The 26317-nt window shown below is 39.1% G+C and overlaps 2 protein-coding genes and 1 non-coding gene across 3 annotated transcripts; 1 reads left to right on the top strand and 2 right to left on the bottom strand.

Moving 5' to 3' along the window:
• Positions 1 to 239: 239 nt before the first annotated feature.
• LOC129089166 (homer protein homolog 3-like) lies at positions 240 to 11660 on the top strand. Its single transcript, XM_054596545.1, has 10 exons — positions 240 to 262; positions 3966 to 4122; positions 5709 to 5840; positions 6013 to 6117; positions 6841 to 6849; positions 7259 to 7392; positions 9551 to 9707; positions 11021 to 11128; positions 11298 to 11378; positions 11475 to 11660. The coding sequence occupies exons 1-10, from the start codon at positions 240 to 242 to the stop codon at positions 11658 to 11660; spliced, it is 1092 nt and encodes a 363-aa protein (XP_054452520.1).
• Positions 11661 to 15916: 4256 nt separating this feature from the next.
• trnan-guu (transfer RNA asparagine (anticodon GUU)) lies at positions 15917 to 15990 on the bottom strand. The gene has a single exon. It is a non-coding gene; the product is annotated as a tRNA-Asn (tRNA).
• A 2194-nt stretch (positions 15991 to 18184) lies between these two features.
• Positions 18185 to 23568, bottom strand: LOC129089143 (ceramide synthase 2-like). The gene is made up of 10 exons (XM_054596511.1): positions 23402 to 23568; positions 22210 to 22327; positions 21556 to 21674; positions 20876 to 20933; positions 20729 to 20779; positions 20021 to 20113; positions 19666 to 19794; positions 18888 to 18997; positions 18575 to 18728; positions 18185 to 18403 (listed from the first exon to the last, which is right to left on the bottom strand). The coding sequence occupies exons 1-10, from the start codon at positions 23566 to 23568 to the stop codon at positions 18185 to 18187; spliced, it is 1218 nt and encodes a 405-aa protein (XP_054452486.1).
• Between the last annotated feature and the right edge of the window lie 2749 nt (positions 23569 to 26317).

Raw genomic sequence — 26317 nt, forward strand, 5'->3', positions numbered from 1 at the left:
ACTGAAAGAAGGGAGACCGGGACACCGACAGCAGCTCGGAGTTGTTGTTATATTCAACACGGACTCAGCAAGGGTTTACACCGAAATGGGGTAAGTGTGTCTACATCTGATTATGACATTTGATAGCAAAGAGTTTTGTTCACATTTTGACCCAGATAAAATACTTGTTGGGTTAATGAATGCTGAAACTCTCTCTCTCTCTCTGTATTGTAGAAAAGAAGTCTCAGTCACCTTGTAAGATGTTTCCTCACCACAGAGAAAGGTAAGGACATTTTAAGTTTCAGTGTGAACATCCTATATCCATTGTCCCATATGACAATGGATATAGTACTCTGACCACTCCACATAAACCTAAAATAGAAAAAAGTAACTGATTAAAAAGGAAAACGAAATTCATTGTTGGGAGAGAAAAAAAAAGTTAGATTAATAGTAATAGTTTAAGATTATTGTAATTCTGAAACCCACATTTAGGAAACTTGCATCACATAGCATCAAAGGATTTGTCTGTGGAGCGTGTGGAGCAGTGTGGTGGTTTCTTTTCCCCCTTGTACTGACACAGATTCAGCAGGGTCATTTCACACTTGGTAAATCTTCTGTCACCTTATTCCTCTTTGTTGCCCCAGCGCTCATGCAGAGGATAAAGCGGTATCATTATTTTATGAAATTATTAATTTCCTTACAATTCATTTAATTTGATGAATATGTTTGTAATAACAAAGGTGTGTGAGTATCAATCTGCAGGACAGCTGTGAACTGCCACAGGCGGTTGTGTTGTGAGATATTGTTGCACTGCTGTCTTTTACATGGATTATGTAAAGACCATATGGTCGCACTTAATTTCTTTTAGCAAAACTGGAGGATTTGTGCTAAGTAAAAGTAGCAAACTTGCAATCACTGAGAAATCTGTCTACCTGATGTTTAACATCTGGTTATAAAATATTTAGATGGATCAGAGGGTGACAGGAGAAACCCAGTAAAGCAGATTGTAGATACTGGAGATTGTGGGAGTAATTAGTGAAGTGGTTCATCTTGAGGTGCAGCCGCGTCCCCCATCCAATCACTACCAGGCTTTGTGCTTAAAGACCCCCATTAAGCCTGGTAGACCACATCCATCTGCTGAGGATGAACGTCGAGTGACGGACCTTAACCAACTATGACTGAAGATTTGCTGTTTTCTTTGTCTCATGATAATTCATTGAATATCTTTAGGCTTCAGACGTTTGCTCTGACACTAAAAGCAATTTGCAAACATCACCTTGTGTTTTGGTAAATTGTAATCAGCAAAGACATTTTATAGACCAAAAAATGATTTGAGAAAAATAGCCAGCAGAATACTGATGATGAAACTGTTTGTTAGTTGCAGCCCCAGTTATGTCAGTGAATGATTGAAAGGTTTACTTTTTTTGTATGTGGCCGTTTACTTGACCCATCCCTCGTGAAATTATTGAGACATTTTAATAAACAACAAATCAAACATTTCAGTATGTAAGCCCACCAGCATCTGACACAGCACAATGATTTGAGCCTACATATAATGTCCAAGGAGGTCTCCAACAATGGAAATCAAATAAATACATACCATAGTTAGTAATACATATACACTTTTTTTCTAATTACAAAAAATATTTTCAAGAAATGCTCAATAGATTTTCCAATAAAATATTGTTTATTTACATAACTACTGACTGTCACTGTAACAAAAACCTTGATGATGTCATAAGGGTAATTTTTTTGATAGGCCTTAAATATTTGTCTGAAACATTCTTTATAAACTGGGGTCATGGAGTTTGACAGATGAGGGAATTAAACAGGCAGGGGAAGTCTAATAAAATATGCTGGTGATTTGCATTATGGGAACTGTAGGAAGCTTAACTCATGACAGGGAGTAAAGGTCACGATATCTCGACCTCTTCCCTGCTTAAAATGTGATCATCCTTGTTTTAATCTGTGTCACACAATACCCTCAACTTTATGGGAGTGCAAAGCATTGCTCCTTTAAAATAGTTTATGTGGCGTCAATTACAGCCAGAGCACAAAACTCACTCCCAGCTTCAAACAGCATTCATTGCTGTCTTGTCCCAGTCAGACCTCGGATCAGTGTATCAGTGGATTCAGTAGGAGATCCACTGACAACAGAGAGGATTACTGTGAGATGAGAAGGATAATTATAGTTTGGGCTATGATCAGCCTATCGGACTGGAGTTGGTCAGCCATTGAAATGACACTGTTTAAATCAAAATCTTTACAGTCAATCCTTGAAACACAGTGTATGTACAAGACTGTATTATGCTTTTTCTTTTATCATTATTTCCTGTGCCGACAAACACACAGAGGGACCTTTATTGGATTTGTGTGTCTCTAATGGGGTCAGTTATAAATGTACAATGACTGGCCAAGACGAGGCAGTTCTATTGGGAACAGCCGCTGCAACGTACAATAATGCAAAGAAGAAGAAGTGTCCTGGTTTTTTACCAAGTTATATTTAAACTTGGCACCTCTTTTAGGCAATGTTTTGAAGAGATGGAGACTGGCACTAAAGATAAGAGTAATGAACAGCAGCATCTTGTTGTGATACTTTTTTTCTTGCGAGTCTTATCAAAGTCGGTATGTGTGGAGCTCCCTGTGTGCCATATTTGTTTTCAAGGCATGGGCATTGAGATAGTCCAGTTTGATTGGTCATCACATTGACATTGATCTGTAACCTTGTCGAGGATTTATTTAGCATGTTTAGCAGCTCTATGGATGATAATGTCAGTGTACTGGTCGTCCCACCACTTTGATCCAGACTGAAGTATCTCAACAACTATTAGATGTACCATAAGATTGGCACAGACATTCATGGTCCTGAGAGGATGTGTCCTACTGACTTTGGGGATTTGCCTCCAGTGCTACCAGCAGGTCAAAATGTGTCTGACAAAATTCACAAAACTAATCCCATCAGCCTCAGCTTTACTGCAGGTTAATTGCTAATTAGCAAATGTTAGCAAGCCCAGATAAGATGGTGAACATGGTAAACATTACACCTGGTAGACATCAACATGTGAGCATTGTCATTGCGAGCAGATTAGCATGCTAAAGATAGCATTCACCACAAAGCACTGCTGTCCCAAAGAGTTGCTAGCATGGCTGTCGACTCTTCTTTTGTTGTGTCTTTTTTTTGCCTTTGCATTGGTTTAGATAATAATTTGTACTAAGTACAAAAACAGTTTGATGCATTACTTTTAGTTTTATGTTTTGCCACTTGAGGCTACGTTGCTTTATTTTAAATCAAAGTGTGGGAATACACAGTGCTGAAAATGTACGGACTGGACACCAGCTGAAGAGGAACAAGGGAGTTAAAGAGGGAGAAAGACCTTTAGCAGTGTTGCTCCTCATACCACATGACTGTGGCTAAACCACCTCCCAACACTACAGACTTTGTTGCTTTGATATATTTACCTCGTATCCAGGATACATCTCTGCAAATACTGGCAGGGGCAGAGCAGAGGGTGGAGGGTGAACGACTCGGGAGAGGGTCCAGAGCGCTTCTAGTCAACATCATTTGCCAGCTCAGTCACCGCCGTGTATGGTGAATGACGCAGGGAGAAGTGTGGGAGAAAGCCAAAGGAGGAGTCCAGCATCTGTCCCTGGATGGCAGCGAGTCAGACGGAGACGTACCATTATGAAAACAATGAAGGAACAATTTGAACAGAGTTGCATGATAATGGGTTTTAATGGAGGATGGTTTAAATGGTTCATGCTCAAATCATAAGCAAAAATCCATTCTTGTCAATGCAAAATGCTTTTTGTCTTGTCTCCCATGATTTTAAAATGTGCAGAACTTCCTCCTCTTCATCAAAGTTAAATACATAATATCCAGCTACTACTAAGCCATTGTTTATAAACCTGATGTGGGGGAGGGGTTTTGTTTTTTTCCATATACAGAAACTATTTTCTCATCATAATCCCTGTGCGTCCTCCTCCAGGGAGCAGCCGATCTTCAGCGCCCGGGCCCATGTTTTCCAGATCGACCCCACCACCAAGAGGAACTGGATCCCCGCCAGCAAGCATGCCGTCACCGTGTCCTTCTTCTATGATGCCAACCGTAACGTCTACCGCATCATCAGTGTGGGTGGAACCAAGGTGAGGAGGAGGAAAATGGTAGAAAGAGAGGTGTAAAGTCAACAAAGAAACTTTACTAAAATGATGTATAAAGACACATCAAATAGTTCGAGTAGATTTGACATCCAGAGCTAAAATGTCAACCATGTATCTTTCATAATGAAAATACCCAATTTCTCAGGGATTTCCTCAAAGTAATGTTACTATGTGGTGACTATGGCAACAAAATAGTTTTTGTAAACAAGACCTCTGTCCAAAAAAACAACTTAAAATTTATTTTCCTCTTCACCAGCCGTCGTCCTACCAGAAAATCTGTAAGATTAAGAAATATATCGTATATAAAACCCCCAGTGGTTGTCAACAAATCAGCAGCCAGAGCGTCTTTCTGGCAGGCCTGTGGATTTAGATTATGAGGAAGAGGCCACATCAATCACTGGGGAGGAAAGGGGGGTCGATTTGATCTCCTCTGAGCACCTCTGGTCTGACCCACATTTCTGACTCCCAGAAGGCTGTGCGGGGTGACAGTAGGTCAGCCCTGTCTGCCTCCACAATAATCTTCACTGCTGTCGCCACCGTCCAACATGTCATGCCAAACATGTCACCACAGAAACAGAGACCGTAGCATTCATGTAAACATTTGTTGGAGAAGAGAGAGGGACGAAAAAGCTCCTAAGCTGCTATTGCCCTGCAATTCCGGGATTTTAAATCAGGTCCATTTTCGTAAGGCTGGAGATGACGTAAAAAGGTTTATAAATAGGTCCGCTCTAATAATTTTTCTCTCATGTGCTCAGGGGGAGACAGGTGGTTGCCTCTACTCTCAATTTCCTTTGAACAATAAGAGCTTCAGTTTTTGATTCATCCCGTACTAAAGTTATTGTTTTACAAATGTCACCACAAGTACAGATGTTTCCCTGTGTTCTTAACTTTACCAGCAAACATGTCAAACATGAAGGTTTATGTAGGTGCTGTGTTCAAAAAATTAAACTAAATTCCATTACGAAAATAAATAATCAAACTTGTCAGCAGTAGTTTTTTTGTTTTTTACTGCTGCAGACTCCAAAAGTAGAAATCCAAAATGTAAAATGTGAATATTAAACAATATTTAAATGTATTTTCAATAAATCATAATTTTTGTTAATTCAATCAATTAATTGTCTGATGCCTCTGTTACTTTAATGTTGAGCTGTTTTCTTGCTCTTGTGAATCCCCCAGCGTTATGGGTTGATTCAATTTGAATACTAAATCACTACCGCTTGAATCTATTAACTGAATTTAAAATTCCACAGTTAATATTTTACTCATCGTAGTTCGTCAGTCTATTTGCTTTTGCACCTTTGTTTTCCTGCACAGGTATAAGAAATGAATCAGTAATAATGAAAGTGTTCATAATAGGGCTGTAGGGTCTTGAATAACACAGCAATTTTGAAGCCTAGAGTTATGAAATGTTAGCTTAAATAAGGAATACTAAGGCTCATTAATCATTTGCATTTGATTTGCTCTGTCTGGACATGCTGTTTAACAACATTCCCCTCAACTCTCTATGTTGTTCACTGCTTTGGACCCACCTGAGGGACAATCTTTTTCTTCTGTTATCTCTGCATTTGCAGGCAATCATCAACTGCACCGTTACACCCAGCATGTCATTTACCAAGACGTCTCAGAAGTTCGGTCAGTGGGCGGACAGCAGGGCCAACACCGTGTACGGCCTTGGTTTTGCTACAGAGCAACAGCTGCATCAGGTAAACTAACCCAATGTCAACAAAGGTCGAAGTACTGATTAATATTTTAGGAAATCCATTTTATTTTATCAAATCCTTTCAATTATTCCATATTTCTGGAGGCCAATGAGTGCTGAATTATTAATGTTTAATTACCTAAAACCGTTTATCACTTGTCCTCTCTTTTGAAAAGTTCTCAGATAAGTTTAAGGAGGTGAAAGATGCAGCTCGTCTGGCGAGAGAAAAGTCGCAAGATAAAGAACTGGCCAACACAGCGCTCAACATCGCTGCTCCTCAGGTGAGGGGGAAAAAAACATGAACATGAAAGTAGAGCAAGCCTCTGCAGGTATCAGAGAGTGTAGAAGACAGTGTCATGATCCACAGAAACATCCATAAAAACATTTAGTCATTTTAGGATTGAGGAGGCACTGTGAGCACTGGCCAAGGTTAGATGAATGCACCTCTGTTACTTTGCAGCTGTTCAGCAATTAGAAAGGGCCACTTATATGAAATCAAAGGAGGGATGGAGAGAGAGAAAGGAAATATGAGCTGGGTCACTTGTCTCAGAGGTAAGACAAAGTGAGGAAAACTAGGACGATGGTAAAATTATCCCGTGCCGCTCAGCGGTGCAACGCTTTCGCTGCTGCTGAGAAGCATCTGACTCAAACACTGTAATGATGAAAATGTAGTCAGCTCAGGGCTTTTTAGATCAATAGAGAATAATTACCCAGCAGTTACATCTGCTTGGTCATGAAGAACATGCCAATTTCCTTTTAATTCTACGGCTGAACAGATTCCAAGTGATGTCTCTCGCTCCACATCTTTATCGATTTGATGAAAACATTGGAGAAGCTCCAGACACTTGCCAACTGCGTCAATTAATTGTGTTTGATTCTTGCTAAGTACATAACTGCTTGTGGTTGTGATATTCTTGGAAAGGTCATTATGTATGGTGAGCTTTGTGATGACATGTTTCTTTGTCTGTTTATTTCTCCCTCCACCTGATGGATTTCCTCTGTAGTTCTCACAGGTGAGTCTGTCAATGTTTTATCTACTGACTTCTGTAAAAATGTTTTTTGATTTGGCACCACACGTAACAGATAGACCTGGAATTTTGAATTTATTTACACCTGCTGTGATGGGCTCATAGCTCTTATTTTATCAGACCGAAACAGACACCACAATATTACAGCTCACAACACCATGAGTCCACCCAGACCTGAGAATAAAAAGGAGTTCTGCTGCATGGCTTTCATTTATTTATGTGTTTTTGATTAAATCATTGAGCAATCTTCACTGCACTTTGACGCAAAAGGGATTTTTAAGATCTGACAGTAGTTTTCATGAAAGAAGCAGCCTCTCTTCTGTCTGAATAGCCGTTTGGTGTTGTAATGCTGTGTGTGCTACCAGTAGAGTCCATTTACTGATGTGTTTCTCAGGACCTCTCTGACGAATTCCAGTCTCCACCGGTGATGTGTGTGAACGGACCCGAGGACAAGCTGTTCCGCAGCCAGAGCGCAGACATCACCCTGTCTGCTGAGAAGGAGCGCATTAAGAAGATGCTCTCTGAAGGGTAACTGAGTTAGTTACACACACACACACACACACACACACACACACACACACACACACACACACACACACACACACACACACACACACACACACACACACACACACACACACATCACATCAGAGTGGAAACTGAAGAGAGCAAAAACTTTCTTCTCCTTTTTCTGTGTCTAATCTCATTTTTTGTTCAAACAGAAAATAATCCCTTTGTGAAATGCTTGTTTTTTGTATAGGTGTTAAGAATCTGGTTTCACTTTGGTGATTTTGTGTCTACTTGTTCTTTTAAAATCTTGGATTTGGGATTTGAAAGACGATTAAAAACTTTAAAGTTATCTCTCACTTTGTCAGGGGTTCACACAAATGTGTGGAACTGTGCTTTAATTTTCATGTTCGACTATGGAAATAGTGGTTTGACTAAAACGTAACCGGAGCTTTCAGCCACATCTCATCGATGTATGGAGTTGTCATGGTGATAGTTCAGTTATCACACAACTTAAGTGTGGAATTTCAGTCATGTGATAACCATCTCCATGACAACTGAGCAAACTCCCAATGATGCTGAAAGCTTCAGAAAAAGGCTTCAGTAAATGAATGGGTCCTAAGATTTCTTTTTTTGCTTTAGATTTATTTGCCTCTTTGCTGGGAGTTAGATGAGAAGATCTATATCACTCTGCTGCATTTATGGTAAATATGAAGAAACAATCAGAGGCAGGTTAGCTTAGCATATTGACTGGAAACAGGGGAAACAGCCTGTCAACATTTGCAGCACCTCTAAAGCTCAATTATTATCAAGGAATGTTATTTCATATAAAGTTGGTCAGAATAATAGGATGTTTTTGAGACATTTACAACCTTGTTATGATTTTGTTTACAGAAATGTTATTAATTGTGCAATTTTGTATCAATAGCTAGCTTATCAAAAAGATGAATCATCCTCGTGATGGTGCTGGTACTCACACTGCAATTCTAACATCAGCTAAATTGCACTTGGTTGCTAGAGATTCATATGATCGATACTGTTGATTGCACCTTTGTTTTGTTACCTTTAACATTCATTTTCCCAGCAGAGTTCAGAGTATAAACATGGAAGTTTAATTACAGTTTGGTGTTATTTGATTTGTTAAGCTTTTCAAGTCTGTGATGAGGCCATTGTTGAGGTTTTACTCATTAATAACATCAAATAAAGCTTGTAAACATCTCCTCATTCAGTCGGTTTGAGCCACCCACAAGGCTTCTAAGTCCTGCAGTCCAATTATTACAATGGAAAGCTGCTCCTTAATGGTTACCATGGTAAACTGTTGCCATGGGAGACCCTCAAGTTTTCTAGATGTAAAAGGGAGAGATCAAAAGCGAAGCATGAAGAGAGAATCTGACTGATCTTTTCTGCAGGTTGTACCTAATATGATTGAAATAGCTAACATTTAATGATTTCATGTCTTTTATATAATGTATAGATTCAAGTGGCATACATTGTGATGAAGCCTGTTTTACTTGTGAGTGTAAAGTAAACAAAGAATGTATCATGTATTGGGACTCAACACATTGTAGATGCAGTGTCAAGTAAGTTTCATCTTAAAGCTACACTAATGACGCTTTATACTCACAGCATTTTATATGGAACCAGTATCAGCAGGTATATTACATTATAATGGAAAAAAAAATACACAAAAGAAGACTCTGATGCCATAATTACTTCGCAATAATCTTAGTTACCGATGACTATTTTATACTTTTTTTTTGTCCCTCTTGCTAACAAATCAGATTAAATTTACTAGGGACATGTCAGCACTCTTATTTCATTAAAAAATAGCCTCTCAGGGTCACATTCAGTGTCTGGATTAAGATGAATTTTAGATAGTCAGCCCTCCAGGATTAGAGGATTACTGGGGGAACAGTTTGGTCTTGTTTGCACTCTGGGTATTTTAATTAGTGTATCTTTGTGTGTTATAAGAACTGTGAAATAACCTTCAGTCTGGGTAGTGGGTGTTCTGCTGCAGGCTGCAGTCCTTTAGTATAGATTTCTTAACAGTGTTACAGTGGCTTACTGCTTGTGGTAACCAGGCCAACAGTCAAGCAGTCAAGTCTCTAGTAGCCATAGTATTATCATAAGGCTTACGTGAACAACATTATATCTGTATGGTGTAACATGTGTTTTTCAGGTCTATCTGTGAGATGAACCTGGAATCAGAGCTCTTCACTCTGCAGGACAGCAACACCAAACTGGTGGCAGCTTTGCATGAGGCTAATGCTAATGTGGAGCAGTGGAAGAAACAGCTAGCAGCGTATCAGGAGGAGACGGACAGACTCAGAGGGCAGGTGAGCTTCCACGGTGTGTCCGACAGCTACAGAGGGCACTTTGAAGTGTGCATAATATGAACACTAAATTAGCCATTATTAAGATATGAATTAAAAAGCAAAAAAACAACAATCTGTAGCTTAATGTCAGTCATCTCAAAACAACAGAAGTAAAAATATATAACATTACTACAGGAGTGTGGAGATGAAGTGTGGCTGACTTCACATCCTCCTCACTGCCTCTCTCTGCTGATAGAGGTCCTGCTGGATTTGATTGGCCCGTCTTTTCATTTCCTTGTTTTGAACCAACTTGCGTAACAAAATAAGAAAAGGACAAGTTAATCAGGCTGGTAACACACTTAATCATTCTTTGACCAGACTTTGTAAAGGTCTTCTCCTGCTGGTTGATCCGGTTCACCAGGCACACAGCAATGTCCCATTACACCACAAGGGAGTTCGGTCTCAATGCCTAGAACATTAGGTGTGTTTTACTCTCGAGTTGCCTCTCAGGTTCCAGTGAATTCAGATGCCTCTGGCCTCTCTATCCTCACACATCAATAAAAGGTCTTTTCACTTTTGCTGGCAGCTGGTTCCACTGGGAACGACCTCGCCTCAGGCTGACGATTACAAACCTCTCTGATTCAATGCTTTATTACCTTGATCCCTCTCCATTAAAGCACAGCTTTACAGTATTGATCACTTCGTTTTAATTATCAACCACTCGTCTGTTATTTCAACAAGAAACAGTTTTCAGTTTTGATCCAAATCAACAAATGAATTCATACAAGTGACAACCCCGTCTCCTTTGGACCGAGCTTGTTCCCCTTATTTGAGTAAGGGGACCAGCTGGCTGAAAATGGTTCAGGTCTCTGGGGTGGTGTGAGAGGGAGAAGGGTTTGTAGGACAGCAATATCCTACTTTCAATGCCCCACTTAGGAAAAATGAAAAATCACCAGAGGGAGCTGGCATCCACTCACTTCTCTTTCTTTTTTTTCTTCTTTCTACCGCTCCACCGAGTCTCAGCCATACATGGTTTTAAATAATCCAGCCAGTCTCTGTCTCTTAGAGGTTGTTCTTCAGTTTTTTTTCTGATTCATGAGACCCAGATGACAAAGCTGACGTAACATTTTTTTTTACTTGTAGATACAGTTAAGAAAATAATAACGTGTGGATAAAACTAAAAACATATGAGGCTACAGAATTAATAAAACACAAATAAAAAAAGTTTTTCATTTGTATTGAGGCATTCATGTTTAACAATACTGAATGCTAAGATTTCCGTGCGAGGCCATTTCCCACATGATGAATATGACTCTATCTCTGTGTGTTGTAAGGTGTCTGAATTAGAGGCCCATGGAGGCCATGGCCCCAGTGACATGCTGAAAGATGAGCTGACCCAGTCCCTGGAGGAGCTGGAGGCCCTGCTGAAGGCCAAAGATGAGGTTGGTGCTTATTGGTCCATTTCCATATCGTTACTTATTGTTCCATTTCCATATCGTTACTTATTGTTCCATTCCCATCCTCTGCTGGGAGACGGTTAAGTTCATCACAGGTGTTGATGAAGGATTCAGCTACTCAAAGTGTACCTTTTTTTTTTTTTATAATTTCCAGGAAATCCACATTTTGCAAAGCAAGAAAGTAGAGTACCACGAGATGGAAAACGACAGGGATGAAGCCATTCACAGATTACGGGTAGGATTAGATAACTACGACAACATGGCTTTTATAAATTACGCACACATTTGTTGAGTAACAGAGGAATAATCAACAGTCTCCTCTTTACCGTAGGAGACAGAGATGCGTAACGCGGAGTTGGAGCGTCGCGTCCAGAACTCAGAGCAGAACCTGAATCACTCTCTGGAGGAACGGGATCGCATGGACTCTGAAATCCAGAGGGCCATCGAAATTCTGGACATCAAGATCTTTGACCTTAACGACCTTCGCCAGAGCCTGGTTAAACTCATAGACAAATAAGAGGGGGGGAAATGGGTCAATATCCAAACCGAGACAGAGACATGGAACCGATGAAAGGGTTAAATTTGTTGTGGCCCAATGCAGCAGTGGAGTGAACAAAACCAGATGGAGCTGGTCCCTGTCCTCTTCAAGCACAAGAACCACCTCGGCTGCAGGGAGGGAGCAGCATAAACATGGTTTTGCTTGTCCAATCTAATGTAACGCTTCATGTTGCTTTCAAGGGGTAACATTCAATGCAATAAATCAACTTTAAGGTAAGTGCTTAACACCGCTAGACATTTAATAATGAGAACTGGTGCTTGTAGTTTTTCATAAGTATGACTTTTGTACGCCAAATGGCAATGGCAGTGTCGGTATGAATAAGAGGCCTTGTTTGTTTTTCTTCAACTGACAGGTGATATTATAACATCTTTACAGCAAAGGGAGTCCATGCAAATATAAAAGAACACAAGACTAAATTACTTTGAGGAGATTTGCCTATTTAAAATATAACTATTACTGAATTGACACTCACACATTTGTGCAGAGACATAGTCATGTATAATGCAGCAGCTGTCATGTTGTTAAGTGAAGGACAGAGTTGTTCTAGTTGGTGCTTTTCCCACAGGAATAAGCAATGACATATATTGAAGGTCAGTAAAAATGTATGCCACACAACTTAAACATTAGATCTTAACAGTGACACCAAAGATCAAATGTTAGGAGCATAGTCATCGATAAGGTATTTCAGCAGCTGATCTATTATCACATCTTCATTTAAGCTCGTAAGAATCCTTTAAATCTTAGATTCGTGACAGTAACCTGTAAGTAGGTATGATGCAATAAGGAACTACATTTAGGATAAGTATTTTCCACATGATATAAATCAATAATGTTACAGCTATTAAGAAAACACAAGAAATAAAAGTCATCACTTAGAATTACAGATAAGTTTAACTGCTCCCGTCTGAATAATTGTCCTGTGCATCATCTCTGAACAAACCACTTGGTAACTTATTTGTATTTATAAAATGTATTTAGAAAAATACATTTTCCGCCTTCTCAGCACGTTACCTTTAGATGTGGACAACAAAATTGAAATGTGATAAAGTATTTTATCACACAGACTATTGTTTAACATAGTTGATGCTATGTATGTTTATCTTTTCAAGCCTTATTGTTCTATTTCAAGGATGGTTGTCGATATTCATGCCATTCTGTCTCTCAAACTTTAAGCTGTTGTCATCGCAGTTTGGAAATAAAAGCAAAGAATACACTGTCAGTCCTTTCAATGTACCTTTTCTTTTTAAAAGTTAAATTGATTTAGTGAGACTGTCACTTTTTTGGTCATGCTGTGCAGGTGAAGTCATGGAGAGGTGCATTTACACTGTAAGAAATTAGAGAGGCAGGTTTGTGACCAGAAGGTTGCCGATTCGATCCCCAGCTCTGCAGGATAAATGGTTTGGTGAAGTGAAACAGCACCGCTTTACCTTCTCATATTATTTACTACCACTGAGATGCCCTCAAAACTGCTCCAGTGAAGGATGCTGCGTGGCCATCAGATCCAACTGTGGTGGTACTGGGCAGCTTCCAGGTGAGAATGAGTGAACATGGCATTCCTGCTACTAAAAATGTTGTCGTTGTGTTACAGCAAATTAAATTAACTTTTTTTTAAACCAAACTTTATTGTGTCAATTTTCATGGATGAGTCCTCCAGGCTTTCAGATTTTACATCTTTACAAATCAAATCCAGCATGGTCCTAATTATTTTTCTGCAAACATTTCTTTCATAAAACGAACACAGCTGGCCGCTCCCGCTGTCATCACGTCTCGACTGATACTGTGATAGCGTATTGATAAAACTTCATCATCTTTAAATAGTTTTGAGTGTTACAGAGGCAACTATTCCATAATAGCTTACCTAACCGTTCAGTATTCTCTTTCCAGTTTTATGCTGTACATGCAGACACAACAACCCGTAAAGTTCGGTTTATGTGTCATCTATGATTTCAGTTTTATAACGTGAAAGAAACATGCTGAGAATGCGTCAGTATGCTGTCATTTCATCTATGAAGCTACTGTGTTCACAGAACACTTCCACTGGTCTGAATTTGATTTGATGCAGTCACACAAAACAGCAAAATATTCTGAAGAAAACTAAGTAAGAAACCATCTATTTATCAATCTTGCTTTACAACATGTTTTATTGACTTGATTCCAGCAGTCTACTTTAACTTCTTCTTGGGTCTGACGTGATTGATGTGTCCGCACTCCTCCTCCTCCTTCTTTTGGGTTATTCTCCTCTCCCTGATGAGTTCAATCTCTCCAGTGTGACAATGTGCTAGGTTTGTATACATACTTGCTGCAGACCATCTTGTCATAGTTGTACTTTTGAGCCAGCTGTCACATGGAGGGCTCGATGACGCCCCCTCTCAGACACAGGACAAGATGGAGGGTGGACTCTGGGGAAGAGAAATAAAGGGCAAATAATCATGATGCAATGCCGATGAAAAAGGCTATTCCCTTAACCTTATAACAATAGTGATGATTCTAACCTACCATTCTGGATGTTATAGTCTGATGAGGTGCGTCCATCCTCCAGCTGTTTTCAGGAAAGATGAGACACTGCTGATCAGGGGGATACCTTGAAAACAGTCACAACTGTGAATTGGTGCTACTGCCAGTCATGGAACATAATTCAAAGTTTACACCTGCCAATCAAATTGCCTCACAGTGGTAAGTAAGTATATAATAATATAATATAGATGTATTGCTGATATCAGCTGAGCATTAGTTTATGTACACCTATGCTACCTGTGAGCTCATGCAACTGTTCTTATGTGAAATAGATATGATAATAGTACCCTTAATATTTATGAAGATGGAATGACCGTCAAGGAACCTTAATACATTTTATTTATAAGAATCTTCTCTTTTTCTGACAATCTCGGTAATATGCAACAAAACACAAAGTTTGCACAACATGTTTGATCAGAAAGGATCTATTTTCTTCTCTCTAAATCCAGTAAAAGAAAAGAAAACTAGAGAGACTAAGAAAGCTTAGTTTAAGTGACTTGAACGATGATGTGGCAATAATGGCAATGGGATCTCTAAGTCATCAATTTGTTTTTGATAAATCATAGTTACACAGGAATCTGTGCATGTAGGAAAGCATAAAACAATGCAACCCTAGCTAACAATACATTAAATATCAAACAACATAAATCATTACTCTGTTCTAGATCTATATCAACTGTTATCAAAACTGTTAGACTCAAACTAAAGACAACCTTCCTTGTCTTGGCTTCACATTGACAATAGTGTCACTGGGCTCCACCTCGAGGGTTTTGCAGCAGACAAGAAGAGACTCAACAAGCTTGTCAGGAAGGCCAGCAGTGTGCTGGGGTGTCCATTGGATACGGTGGAGGTGGTGGGAGACAGGAGGATGATGGCCAAGCTGTCATCCCTGATGAACAACACCTCCCACCCCATGCAGGACACCCTGGCAGCTCTGTGCAGCTCCTTCAGCCACCGGCTGCTCCACCCCCGGTGTGTGAAGGAGAGGTACCAGGTCCTTCCTTCCTGCTGCTGTCAGGCTGCACAACCAACTCTGCTCCCAGCAGACCACATGACACATGACAATAATAACATGACAATAAAAACCTGTGCAATACATTACACATTACACTGTGCAATAATAGTTAAAAATAGTTGAAATAGTTGTTGTTTTTTCTCTGTCTGTAAATATAATATTTCAGTTATTGTTGTTTTTTCTACTGTTTTTTTTTTTTTATTTTTTTTTATTGCTTATTTATAATACTTGTTTTATTTTATTTATTTTTTTCATTTTTTTTTTTAGCTTGTCTTCTTCTACTATGTCTCTTGTGTGCACTTTACTCTATGCTGTTGTAAGCCTGCAAATTTCCCCACTGCGGGACTAATAAAGGATTATCTTATCTTATCTTATCTTATCTTATCTTATCTTATCTTTGCACGTCAGCGATTTCACAGCAAATCTGCATCTTTGCTCACTAGAGAGAAACAAGAGAATATGACTGAAAAAGGGCCAACAAATGCACAGAAAGCAAACTGAGAATAATGATTCTGTCAATCCAGTGCTTGAGAAGGGAAATAAGCTCATACAGTTTTTGTATCTGATCCGCTGACACATCTGCACAGATTAAGGAAGGTTGGTGCGCAGGTTCCGACATCAGGACTTTATATCACTGTTTTTTAAGAGGGGAATTAAATAAATGTTTGAAAACTGAAAATATTGCCGTCCCTGGGTGGGCTCGAACCACCAACCTTTCGGTTAACAGCCGAACGCGCTAACCGATTGCGCCACAGAGACGCTATACCGGGAAAAACACTTATAAACCATAAAAATGAGAGTTAACGGCACTGCTGCATCCACTGTACAAAAACTACAGGGCGCGTCATCACGTTCATCACCGATGCAAGGGCGCCCCCTTCTGGCAGCTCGGATAAGCAAATTGAATGCAGTTATCACTTCAACCGCTAGGTGGCCAACCATAGGCCTACATTATGAAAAATGTAACTTCAGTAAAGAAAGACAAAAGCATTAGAAACATTAAAAGATAGTTACTAACAAGACGCAGAAACACGGGTGGAGGTTAACCTAATGTTAAATGGTGAACTTTTAATAACTTATTGCACTGCAGAAACGCGGCTCGCGTTATTTACGCTAGCTATATAATTGTCAGTTATCTTAAAATAGTTAACTAACTTAAATACAGCCCACAAAGACGTACAAATGAACCGGTAATTGTCTAATAAAATGTTAGAGGGCCGAACAAGTGTTTCGGCTCGCTGGCTACGTTTACGGTAACACGAGCTGTTAGGCACACTGAACAAACCACTTATCAGAACAAATAGTACAGTTTTAATAAGTTGCACACACTTAAAGCTAGTAGTATTAACTTTGGATAAAACCTACATCTGTCGAAAAGCCAGCGAGTGAACGCTCAGAATCAAGGTCAATCTCACGTCATGACCTCGGCCTGTCCGACCAGCAAGAAAATGTATCATGTGGTTGATTAGGAAAAGGTGGGGCTCCACCCTCATACACGATATATAACCATAATTTATCAAACAAATAGCACGTGTATGTAAAACATATTTTAATGTCACCTCAATCCATTACATCATCTTTGATATTACATATCTATTACATTTCAGGATGGCACCCGGCCTGTTATTAGTGTTAACCTGGGGTGAGCCACTTATGTGAGCCACCAGATGGCACTGTGGTACAGAGGAAGCTGTACAGCATCAGTCTGGGATTAGATAATGCTGTGCAGCAGTTGCAGTACAAAGTAGGAAAGAGTGAAAATACAGTACCGGTCAAAAGTTTGGACACACCTTCTCATTCAACTACTTTGAAGAATCTAAAATATAAAACATATTCTGGTTTGTTGAGCATTTGTTTGTTTACCACATAATTCCATATGTGTTCCTTTATAGTTTGGATGTCTTCAATATTAATCTACAATGTAGGAAAAAATAAATAAAGAAAAAACATTGAATGAGGTGTGTCCAAACTTTTGACTGGTACTGTATAAAGAATGCTTCACAAAAATAACAATAAGGCGCAAATCTAAAATATATATAACAATATATGCAAGACAAAAAAACAGGTTAGCGGTATGGATCATAAATATGAACAGGTCAGAAACAATAGGTGGAGCCTCTAGAGTCATTATTCTAAAACAATTAGTAAAATATAACTTGTGTTATAAAAAAGTTAGCATTTATTTTAGCTGTAACATGTCCAATGAAGGACTGTCTTTGTATGATTTAAAAAATTGTAAATGAAACAATATAATTCTACTGTATCACATTTCAAAACCATTGCAATGACTTAAATCATCACAAGAGACATACATAGAAAGATTTATTTCCTGCATTTAAATGTCTTCTTCTTCTGGCTTTACTGGGTCCTACATCAGCTATCTAAGTTGACATCTTTTGTTTATCTATTGTGCTATTTTTTAGTTGCTATCTCTTGTTTTGCTTTTGAACATGTGCTTTGTTGGCTTGCTGTTTGACAAACAATGTAAACGGTCTTCAACATAGGCTACAACGAAGAAAAACATCAGGCAGGCACTGTGCACTTTCATGATTCCCAGAGTTGTACTTCACACGCCCAGACTACAATCCATGTTTACAGAAAATTGCCCCAGTGGCCTGATATGTAAGGCACTGCACCTCAAAGCCAGGAATTTTGGTTTTAATTCCTGTCTGGGGTGCGTAGCAGAGTGGCGAAGCAGAAGCATCCTGGGCCCAAAACCCAGAAGTCAATAGATCTTAACTATCCTCTGCTATGTTAGAATTTTATAGAGACTAATGATGTAACTTCACATCTCCACCTTGTCTAATTTCACTCTCCATTAAGTGTAATGCAAAGTGGCATCAGCATACAGGAACTGTAGTAAATAAGGTTAATGATCACATCAGTCATATATCACTCAATATGTAAACCTTGGCTGTTTCAAGTCACGAATACCCAAAAAATCATCAGGACTTTACTGAGCTTTACGCATCCTGTCGGCTACAGATGCCCTGTGGTTGGTCAGATTATTTAGGACACAACTGTTGGTCAGCATAGTCAGTTTGGAGTTCAGCTTGTCTTTACTTCTCTCCCAACTATAATCTCCTCCTTGATACGCATTTTCCTCTGCTCCTTTATCGTCCTCTTCCTCCTCGACCTCGCTGTCTTCATCACTGCGCTCATCTTTTTCCAGCTGGACACAGAAGCAGATACAGGGTTTAAAGTGTCTGACTAAACTGAGGAACTACTGTAATCTTGGGTGTTCATATATGAATTGCATGTCTTTCTTTATGAAAGCTACTATGCAAAGATTGCAAATATAAGTCAGAGATTCTCTATGATTGGTTTCACTGCTGATTCTCACCTTGCCTTTCAGGAACTTATAAATCATGCGTATGATTAAGCCAGCCCAGAAGATGTGAAGAGCCTGCAGCACCATCAGCAGGATGTTGAAAAAGTAGTAGCCGACAAAAGGTTCAAACGCCTCCATGGACAGCACCAGGGTGGTATGGATAATTCTGTAAGTAATCAAATAATAGTGCTGGAAAACGGCTTCCTTTGTGTGCCACAGTTAAAAAAGTGTTTCTGACAACAGACTTACAAGTCACCAATGCTGCATTAAGTAATTAAGCATTTCAGCGCTAAAAATAGAAAAACAGCTGCAGAATAAACCTTACTTGCTGGGGAAAATCAGCAGTCGAGTCACAAGGAAGGCAACAGCAAACAAAACAAACAGCGTGTCACAAGTTTTCCTCCAGCCAGTGCCGTAGTTGAACATCTTGGCAGACTGCAAAAATACAAACCATAATTGAAGCTACATGTAAAGTGAAGTCACCACACTGAAGCATCAGGCAGAAATAGTTAATGAGCCAGGACTAGTGATTAGAATAATAAGTAAACAGGAAAATATGTCTTCAACAAGCATCTGTGCTTAATGTGCGTTCGGTCCATAAAGAGTTTGTAACACAATCAGACTTAAGGCTATGTACTATATATTTGAACTGCTTTTAGCATCATTTGTATATCTTTATTGTTTTCCTTGCAGGACAACTTCTTTTTTTTATAGTCTTTAAATTCCCATGCACAATCAATTGTTTTGTATAGATAAACAAAGGTCACCTTGGGCTGCTCTAATTTGCAGGCCTCAGTAAAATGATCTGCCTGTTCAGACTAGATCCTTCTGTTCTAAGAACAACTTCAAGCACAGAGTGAACCTCTGACTGCAGTTTACAAAATCTAGACAGTTTGAAGGGCTAAACAGGCAGACAAATGGCTAACATGGAGGTGAATCTATAATGACGTGCCCTGTAGAGATTAATTAATATTTGTAAGGTCCCATTGGCCCGTTTAGCTATGGCCCTAGAGCCTGAATAGATGACATGGGATTCTTAAACTCCACCAATGTTACATGAAAGCAGCATTCACAGTGGGAGAGTATTGGATGTGACCTGTTACCTCGAGCAGGATGTCAGAGGAGTCATGGAGCAGCATGACCAAGGTGCCGATGCGAATGTAGTTGGCACAGTAGGAGAAACTGAGCAGGAAGATGGTGGCCAAATGGTGGATCACCTGTTCTTTAAAATCCTGGCAAAGCAAACGTGTAGATTTTCTAGTCAAGTAATAACCATTTGTTAACCAGGTTCTCATTAAAGCAGAAGTGCAAGCCAACTATGACCAGGCTGAAGTAAACATAGGGCTAAATCTTTATCTTTTACCCTCCTCTTAAGGGCAAATGTGTTGTGAGTGGGTTAGAAACTCAGAGGGATTTGTTGTGTTACTTGTATCAATGAATGAATGTTGAGCTCCTCACCTTCCTCTTAATGTCCACAGAAATCCGAAGGAGCAAAGAGCCATAAAACCCCAGCTCAAGCATGTAGTACCAGTAATGAGCTCTCTCCATGGGCTGTGGAAAAACATTCAATGGTCAATAAAAAGAGATTCAAAGACACTTACTGGTGGCACAAAAGTAAGAGCCATAGCATTCAACATTGGTTAGCAAATACAGTTTGCATCCTTTCAGTTAAGATTTGTATCATCAAGCTTTAAAGCTTTTTTTTTTTTTTTAAGGAAGAGTTTATGGAAGGATAGAAGTAAATTAAGTAGAACTTTTGCTAGTTTTAGCTTTCTTAGCCTTTGTGATAGTAAACTGAATGTCTTTAAATATAGAAATAAAACATAAACAAGCTTGTTCTTTCATTCCTATCCGTGGCAATTTACACTTGTTCAGCTATATTAAGGATGAGTAATTGAACTTAAGTTAAAGTGAGAAAGAACACATACTGTTCTAAGTGATATGGATATGGAAAGAGATTAGTTCACCAGATTGTGCTTGTTTTACATTTCCTTTTCAAAATATATTTAATCTAATTTTATTCAAACTACCCTAAGAAGCTGATCACAATTAATGAAACAAGGCTTTCCTCCACGATGTTTTGACATAGGCGGTCAACATTTTAATAATGAAATAGGACACACTAATTATCCAAAGCAGTGAGATGATGTTACTGTATGTCTTCACCTGAACTGGATATTGGCTCCAACATTCCCTTCGGTCCCAGAACCAGGGTCTCTGTGAGGAAAACATAAAACATAGTTTTAAAGCTATAAAACATTCATCTTTTAAAGGATGGTTATTGCAATAAAACTTTTTGAAGCTCATACTCACATTAATCAAACACGCCAGTCCAGCCATGAAGGCTGTGAGGTAGAAAAAGAACCTCCAACTGCAAAATAAAACACTTCAGATCATCCATTTTGAAACAAAGGCGCTTTAAAACAGTAAACAAGTCGGTTGGAGCAAGGAATGTGTTTTGTTGTGTGCCTGTCTCTGTTGGTGATTGTGTGTGTGTGTGTGTGTGTTTGTGTGTGTGTGTGTGTGTGTGTGCGTGTGTGTATGTGTGTGTGTGTATATGGGACTTTGTGGGTAATTCAAATCACTCGTGTACTTGTTGATCAGTTCTAGGTTTGTAACTGACAAGAGGAGCCATTGTTTTCTGTTGACTGCTACCACTCTACAATCTGTCAAGTTTTGCTTCAGTTTCTGAGAGCATCGTGTAAGGTTAACCTATTTTGTTTGTTTGCAATACACAAACACAATCAGAGTTGATCTTTGTTGACGTGTTGGACAAACCCCTGCGTTGGCCCTCTCTGTTGACAGTTGCTACAACAAAGTCTACAAATTATCAACATAGCTTGGTCTCTTGTTGCAGTGGTAACTCTTGCAAGTCTAGTTCTCAGGGTTTTTTCCCACAGTTGTCTCAGGATTTTGGTGATGGAAGTATATTTGCATTGTGGAGAGAGATATAGAGAGAGAGAGATAGAGAGAGAGAGAGAGGGAGCACTTACGCAGCTTCAGCAAACTTCTTGGTTTGAGAAGGCCTGTCTTGGTTCCTGCGAAGTCTGAACCAGGTCTCAATCTGTCTCTGGGTTTTGCCACACAGCGACATCAAACTGACTATTTCATTCTAAGACAACAATGAAAGGAAGTAATTAATGAAATGGGTATTGATGGAGAGCAGAAAGCAATCTCTGAAGATACTAAGTACAATGTAATCAGAATTGGCAGGTATAAAAGAGGTGGTGTTAAGTTACTTCCAAAGTAAAAGTCTTAGCCGAATAAGCGAAGCAGATAATGGTTGTGTGATGCAGTAAAGCGTTTTTATATTCTTTGTTAGTATTTTGTAAATAGATAGAGAAATATTTATGAGTAATATTCTGGAAGCATTTCAAAAGTATCCATGAACTGAATGATAAAATGTAATGTATATGACATCTGTAAATGTGGTGTTTTCCCCCAGGAGAGGTTTAGCAGGAAGAGCGATGTGTTGCCATCAGAACCTTCATGTTCCTCTGTCTTTTCACACAGAACAATACCCCAAACACAAACTAACATGAAGAAGAAAATGCTTAAAATTAAAATCCTTTTCCAACTTCTTCTGGATGACATAAAACGTGCTAAACTAATTGAATGCATGAATACTGAGGCCTTTTGAGACTAACCTGTGTGGGTTGTCTGCTCCTCTGGGTGTAAAACGACTCCAGCTTCGGGGAGGGGGCAGCACTCACTTGTAATCTATTCTTCACCCCCAAACATCTGCCCATGGGTGGGGCAAAAAACCTGACGGCAACAAAAGACAGCTTACACAAATGATGATGTACTGGTAACAAACCCGGCGGGACAGTCAGGCATCAGCCTGCAGTTGTTTAGCCATGCTCACTATTCACATATAAGCCATTTAACAGGCGGCCTTAAGCAAATACTTCAGGATAACTGAAAGCTGTACTGTACATACAATGTATGGGTTCAAGCTCGCAACAAAGCAGTGTGTGTGCATGGATGTATAGTGTCAACACTAGCTTGACAGATATTTGTATTTAAGATTAGATAAGAATTTTCAGAAAACTGGAAAAGTAGAAAATAAACACAGTCACAAATATATAAATGTTAGAAAACTGTATACTTCTATGGTACTCTAAATTAGTGTTTAAAATGTGTTGTATAGGGTATATTATAAAAGGTATATATTTATAGTTGATTAGTATGTATACAACAAAGCATAATGTGAAAAACAACTTATATAATATACCTCGTAGAGAATATATCTGATATCAGAATATAACAGCATAAAGTAGCATTGTTTAGGCAGAGCAATGACATTTTAATTGGCTTTAAAAAGCCATTTGATTCCGCTGACTCTTCACTCCTGTGAATGTTGCAACAGTGAACCCTCTGGGGATGTAATCAACCAATCAAAACCCCCGAAGAGATCTGTTTGTGCGTTAAATGCCTATGAGGATTGTTATGCACTCCTAACAAGCCCGCTGCACTTTTAATGTGCACCTACTTATAGTTTATTTTCAAGTTGATTAACCATTTTATTTTGGAAATAAAGTTCAATATGAAAAGCATTAGATGCTAATTTTGTTTACAGCGATAATGCAATAATTAAAAAAATCAATTTAGGTAAGACCATTTCTATTTCTCTCTCTTTCTATTCTCCTAAGACCTCTTTTCCCAGATGAGAACGATGTCTGCTCTGCTGGTCCACTGCTTTTGGAACCAAGTCAAATTATAATTGGCATTTAAAAAATTCTGATAATTGTGTTTCTTAAAAGAGGGCTGTAGGTGTTATTTCAGATCCCCTAAACATCATCCAGACCTTTACGGAACCCAAACAAATCAGTGTTTTACCTCTCAAACACGTAGCGTAGGGCAACAAAGCCCAGCGCGAGGGGCAAAGTTATGAGGAGGTCCTGGGGTCGTGGTCGGTCAGAGTCTGCCAGCTGTTCCACGTCCCTCCAGGTCACACCTGGAGGAAGCCAGTAGTCCTGCCTCCATACGTCAGGCAGCAGGTCCATTCTGCTGCGGGATGGACAGGCAGAAGTGTGGAGGATAATGTTTAAAACAGAGGTTTCCACATAGTTAAGCCTCAGTCCAAGCCAAACCTGGGTAGTCTGGAACTTGGATTTAAGTAAGCAGTGAGTGGAGTGAGACCTGTGTGACCACCAGTGTTTGATGGTGCTTGCTTGTTTGTGTGTGTGTGTGTGTGTGTGTGTGTGTGTGTGTGTGTGTGTGTGTGTGTGTGTGTATATATATACAGTAGGTATGGTGGCAACCGAGAGAGAGAGAGAGAGAGAGGGGAATACTACGTTGGCATACCATAAACATATTGAGAGCGTATTGACAACATATTGTAATATTTTCCACATCTGATACCTGTCTCTATAACTAGCTACAAGAAAGACATATTGATAACATTGTTAAAAACTCACAGAAATGCTATAAACAATACATTAAGTTTAAGACTTTTGCAGTGTTACTCAGTTTGTCAATAATGCCACATAACAACCATGCATGTAGTTCACAAGGCTTTGAAACAAAAAAAAAGACCCTAATATAATAGTAGTCAAAACATTAACTACACTAAAGAGTAGCACAAGCATACTGTATAATCCTATAGAGGAAATATAGAAATATCACACATCTTGTCTTTGTTGAAGACCAGCTAGAAGTACAGTAGGTAGTCTGTTCATTTCCAAGGTTAACACACCAAGTTGCAGTTGAACTGTTAAAAAAAATGGGCTGCATTAGAGAGACTCACCTGACCACAGCTCAATGTGAATTATGAATTTATCCTGAGGGAATAGAAGAAGAAACACAGCTTAAACTGTGAATTTGTTGCAGCCCTTTATGACTGGAGATGCGCTTCTGTACCACTGTATCCCAACGACTTCACCACAGTCATCACGGTTCAGGTGTCAAGTTAGGCACGACGACGAGACGACACTAGTCATTTCAAAATAAGAGCCACTGGTAGAGACCCTTGCACTTTGTAATGATTTAGGCTATGCAAATTAAAAGATGTCTTTTTTTGTCTTCCACGATCTCCCGAAGACACAACACAAATAGACAAGTGCAGATGCCTTGAAACATGTTTCATTAGGTTAATCAGGTGTACCTTTATTCTGAAGGCTTCCAGTATTCTGTGTCTTTTCCAAACAAGAGGATGAAAGCATTCTATGGTGGAGCTTGATGGTTGAGCGGCCAATGAAACAGAAGGATCTGTTCACAACCCAGTAACTCAGCATGGGCAACAAAGAAAACACTGCTGCAGGTTTTCTGTAACGTCAGTTTTTAATGTCTAATAAAAACGACAATGTTTTTGGTTAGTTTGTACATGCTTTAAGTAAAAAAAAAAAAAAAAAAAAAAAAAAAAATAAAAAAAGCAGTGATTATATGTAACTTTTGAGAGATGAAATAACACATTTTTCTTTTTTACAAATGAAAAAGTTGAAATCATAATCAAATTAAACGCACCCTGGTTCAATTGAACCCACTAAAGGAGTTTTGCCAAGTTAATATTTTTTTGTGTAACTGACACAGAGGAGCTTCATGGCCCTTCTTTACTGGTGATATGGTTACTACATTTAAGCATTTAGCATTCATTTGTGATTGCTACTTTTTCATGCTGCTTTTCAGCTACACTAACATGCTTTATATCTCATTACATTTCCTTATATTCAACCATAAGTTGAACTCAATTATAAAAATACAATGTGTGACACATCTTTGACAAGAAATACCAAGTATATCTAATTACGTTTCCTTATACTCCATTGTAGATTATGCTCATGACAGACATCTCCTGGGTTACCATTCTCTTGGAAAGCTGCTGATGACACCCCTTGCAGCAATCCAGGACACATCCAGGACTTTGTAGTTTGAAGGTAAACAAACCTCACCAAGTATGTGCATAGTTGCGCACACAGACTTTATTCAAAATAAATGTGCATGCTGTCGTTGAGGGCTTTTTGTTTAACTGCTGTAACACAAACTGTATAGGCACACCCTTTAAACAAACAAACACAGTCACACACTTCTCTTAAACCCATGCAGACACACTCCAGTCCTCCCACCAACCTCCTCTTCAACAGCCTCAGCTGATAGTATTGTCTTGGATGCAGATAAGCAGGCTGTCTGCTGATAACATCACTACTGTTATGCAGATGAGCTTTCATTTTTGTCATTCTTATCAGTCAGGACTACAGCTGTGTTATGTGTAAAGCATAGGTGTATTATTCAATTTAGTCATGTTTACATAAAGTCTGTGATAAACTTACTGGGAGGTAAGGTAGCAACGGAAAAGAGAGTTTTACACCAGAAAACCCCACAACCATGAACATCAACCATGATTTGCATGTGTCTGGATGTGGGCTGTGCCTAACTTCTGTTGACGATTGTGTTTCCTTGTGTCTGTGTGTGGGGGGTTGTATGTAAAAGCATGTTTCTGTGCTAGGAAATGATCCTGTCCAGATTCAGGAAGATATTTATTTTCATACTGTGTGCACCTACCTTGTCTGTGTGTCTAATGTCTGCATGTAAATGATGGTGAGAGTGAGATGTAATCAAATTTGCAGAGCTTACAACACCAGCTACAATAACAGACTTTTTACTCAAATACATTATTTAAAAATTTGACAAATGTTAAATATACATATTTTTGTTTTTGATAAGTAATAAACAGCTAAATAAACAGATAATAATTATATTAGTATTACTAGCCATAGTAATATTGATTTACACCTTCGACCAAAGCAATACTGTGGC

The sequence above is a fragment of the Anoplopoma fimbria genome, chromosome 3 (assembly GCF_027596085.1).
Source record: "Anoplopoma fimbria isolate UVic2021 breed Golden Eagle Sablefish chromosome 3, Afim_UVic_2022, whole genome shotgun sequence".
NCBI classification, from domain to species: Eukaryota; Metazoa; Chordata; class Actinopteri; order Perciformes; family Anoplopomatidae; genus Anoplopoma; species Anoplopoma fimbria.

Excerpts from the sequence above, each read along its gene's own strand:
- LOC129089166 (XM_054596545.1), top strand. The coding sequence starts at position 240 with ATGTTTCCTCACCACAGAGAAAG. Across the intron at positions 4,123-5,708 it reads TCAGTGTGGGTGGAACCAAG|GCAATCATCAACTGCACCGT; the intron begins GTGAGGAGGAGG and ends CTGCATTTGCAG. Across the intron at positions 9,708-11,020 it reads CGGACAGACTCAGAGGGCAG|GTGTCTGAATTAGAGGCCCA; the intron begins GTGAGCTTCCAC and ends GTGTGTTGTAAG.
- LOC129089143 (XM_054596511.1), bottom strand. The coding sequence starts at position 23,568 with ATGGACCTGCTGCCTGACGTATGGAGGCAGGACTACTGGCTTCCTCCA. Across the intron at positions 20,934-21,555 it reads AAGAAGTTTGCTGAAGCTGC|TTGGAGGTTCTTTTTCTACC; the intron begins GTAAGTGCTCCC and ends TTTATTTTGCAG. Across the intron at positions 20,114-20,728 it reads GGAGCCAATATCCAGTTCAG|CCCATGGAGAGAGCTCATTA; the intron begins GTGAAGACATAC and ends GTTTTTCCACAG.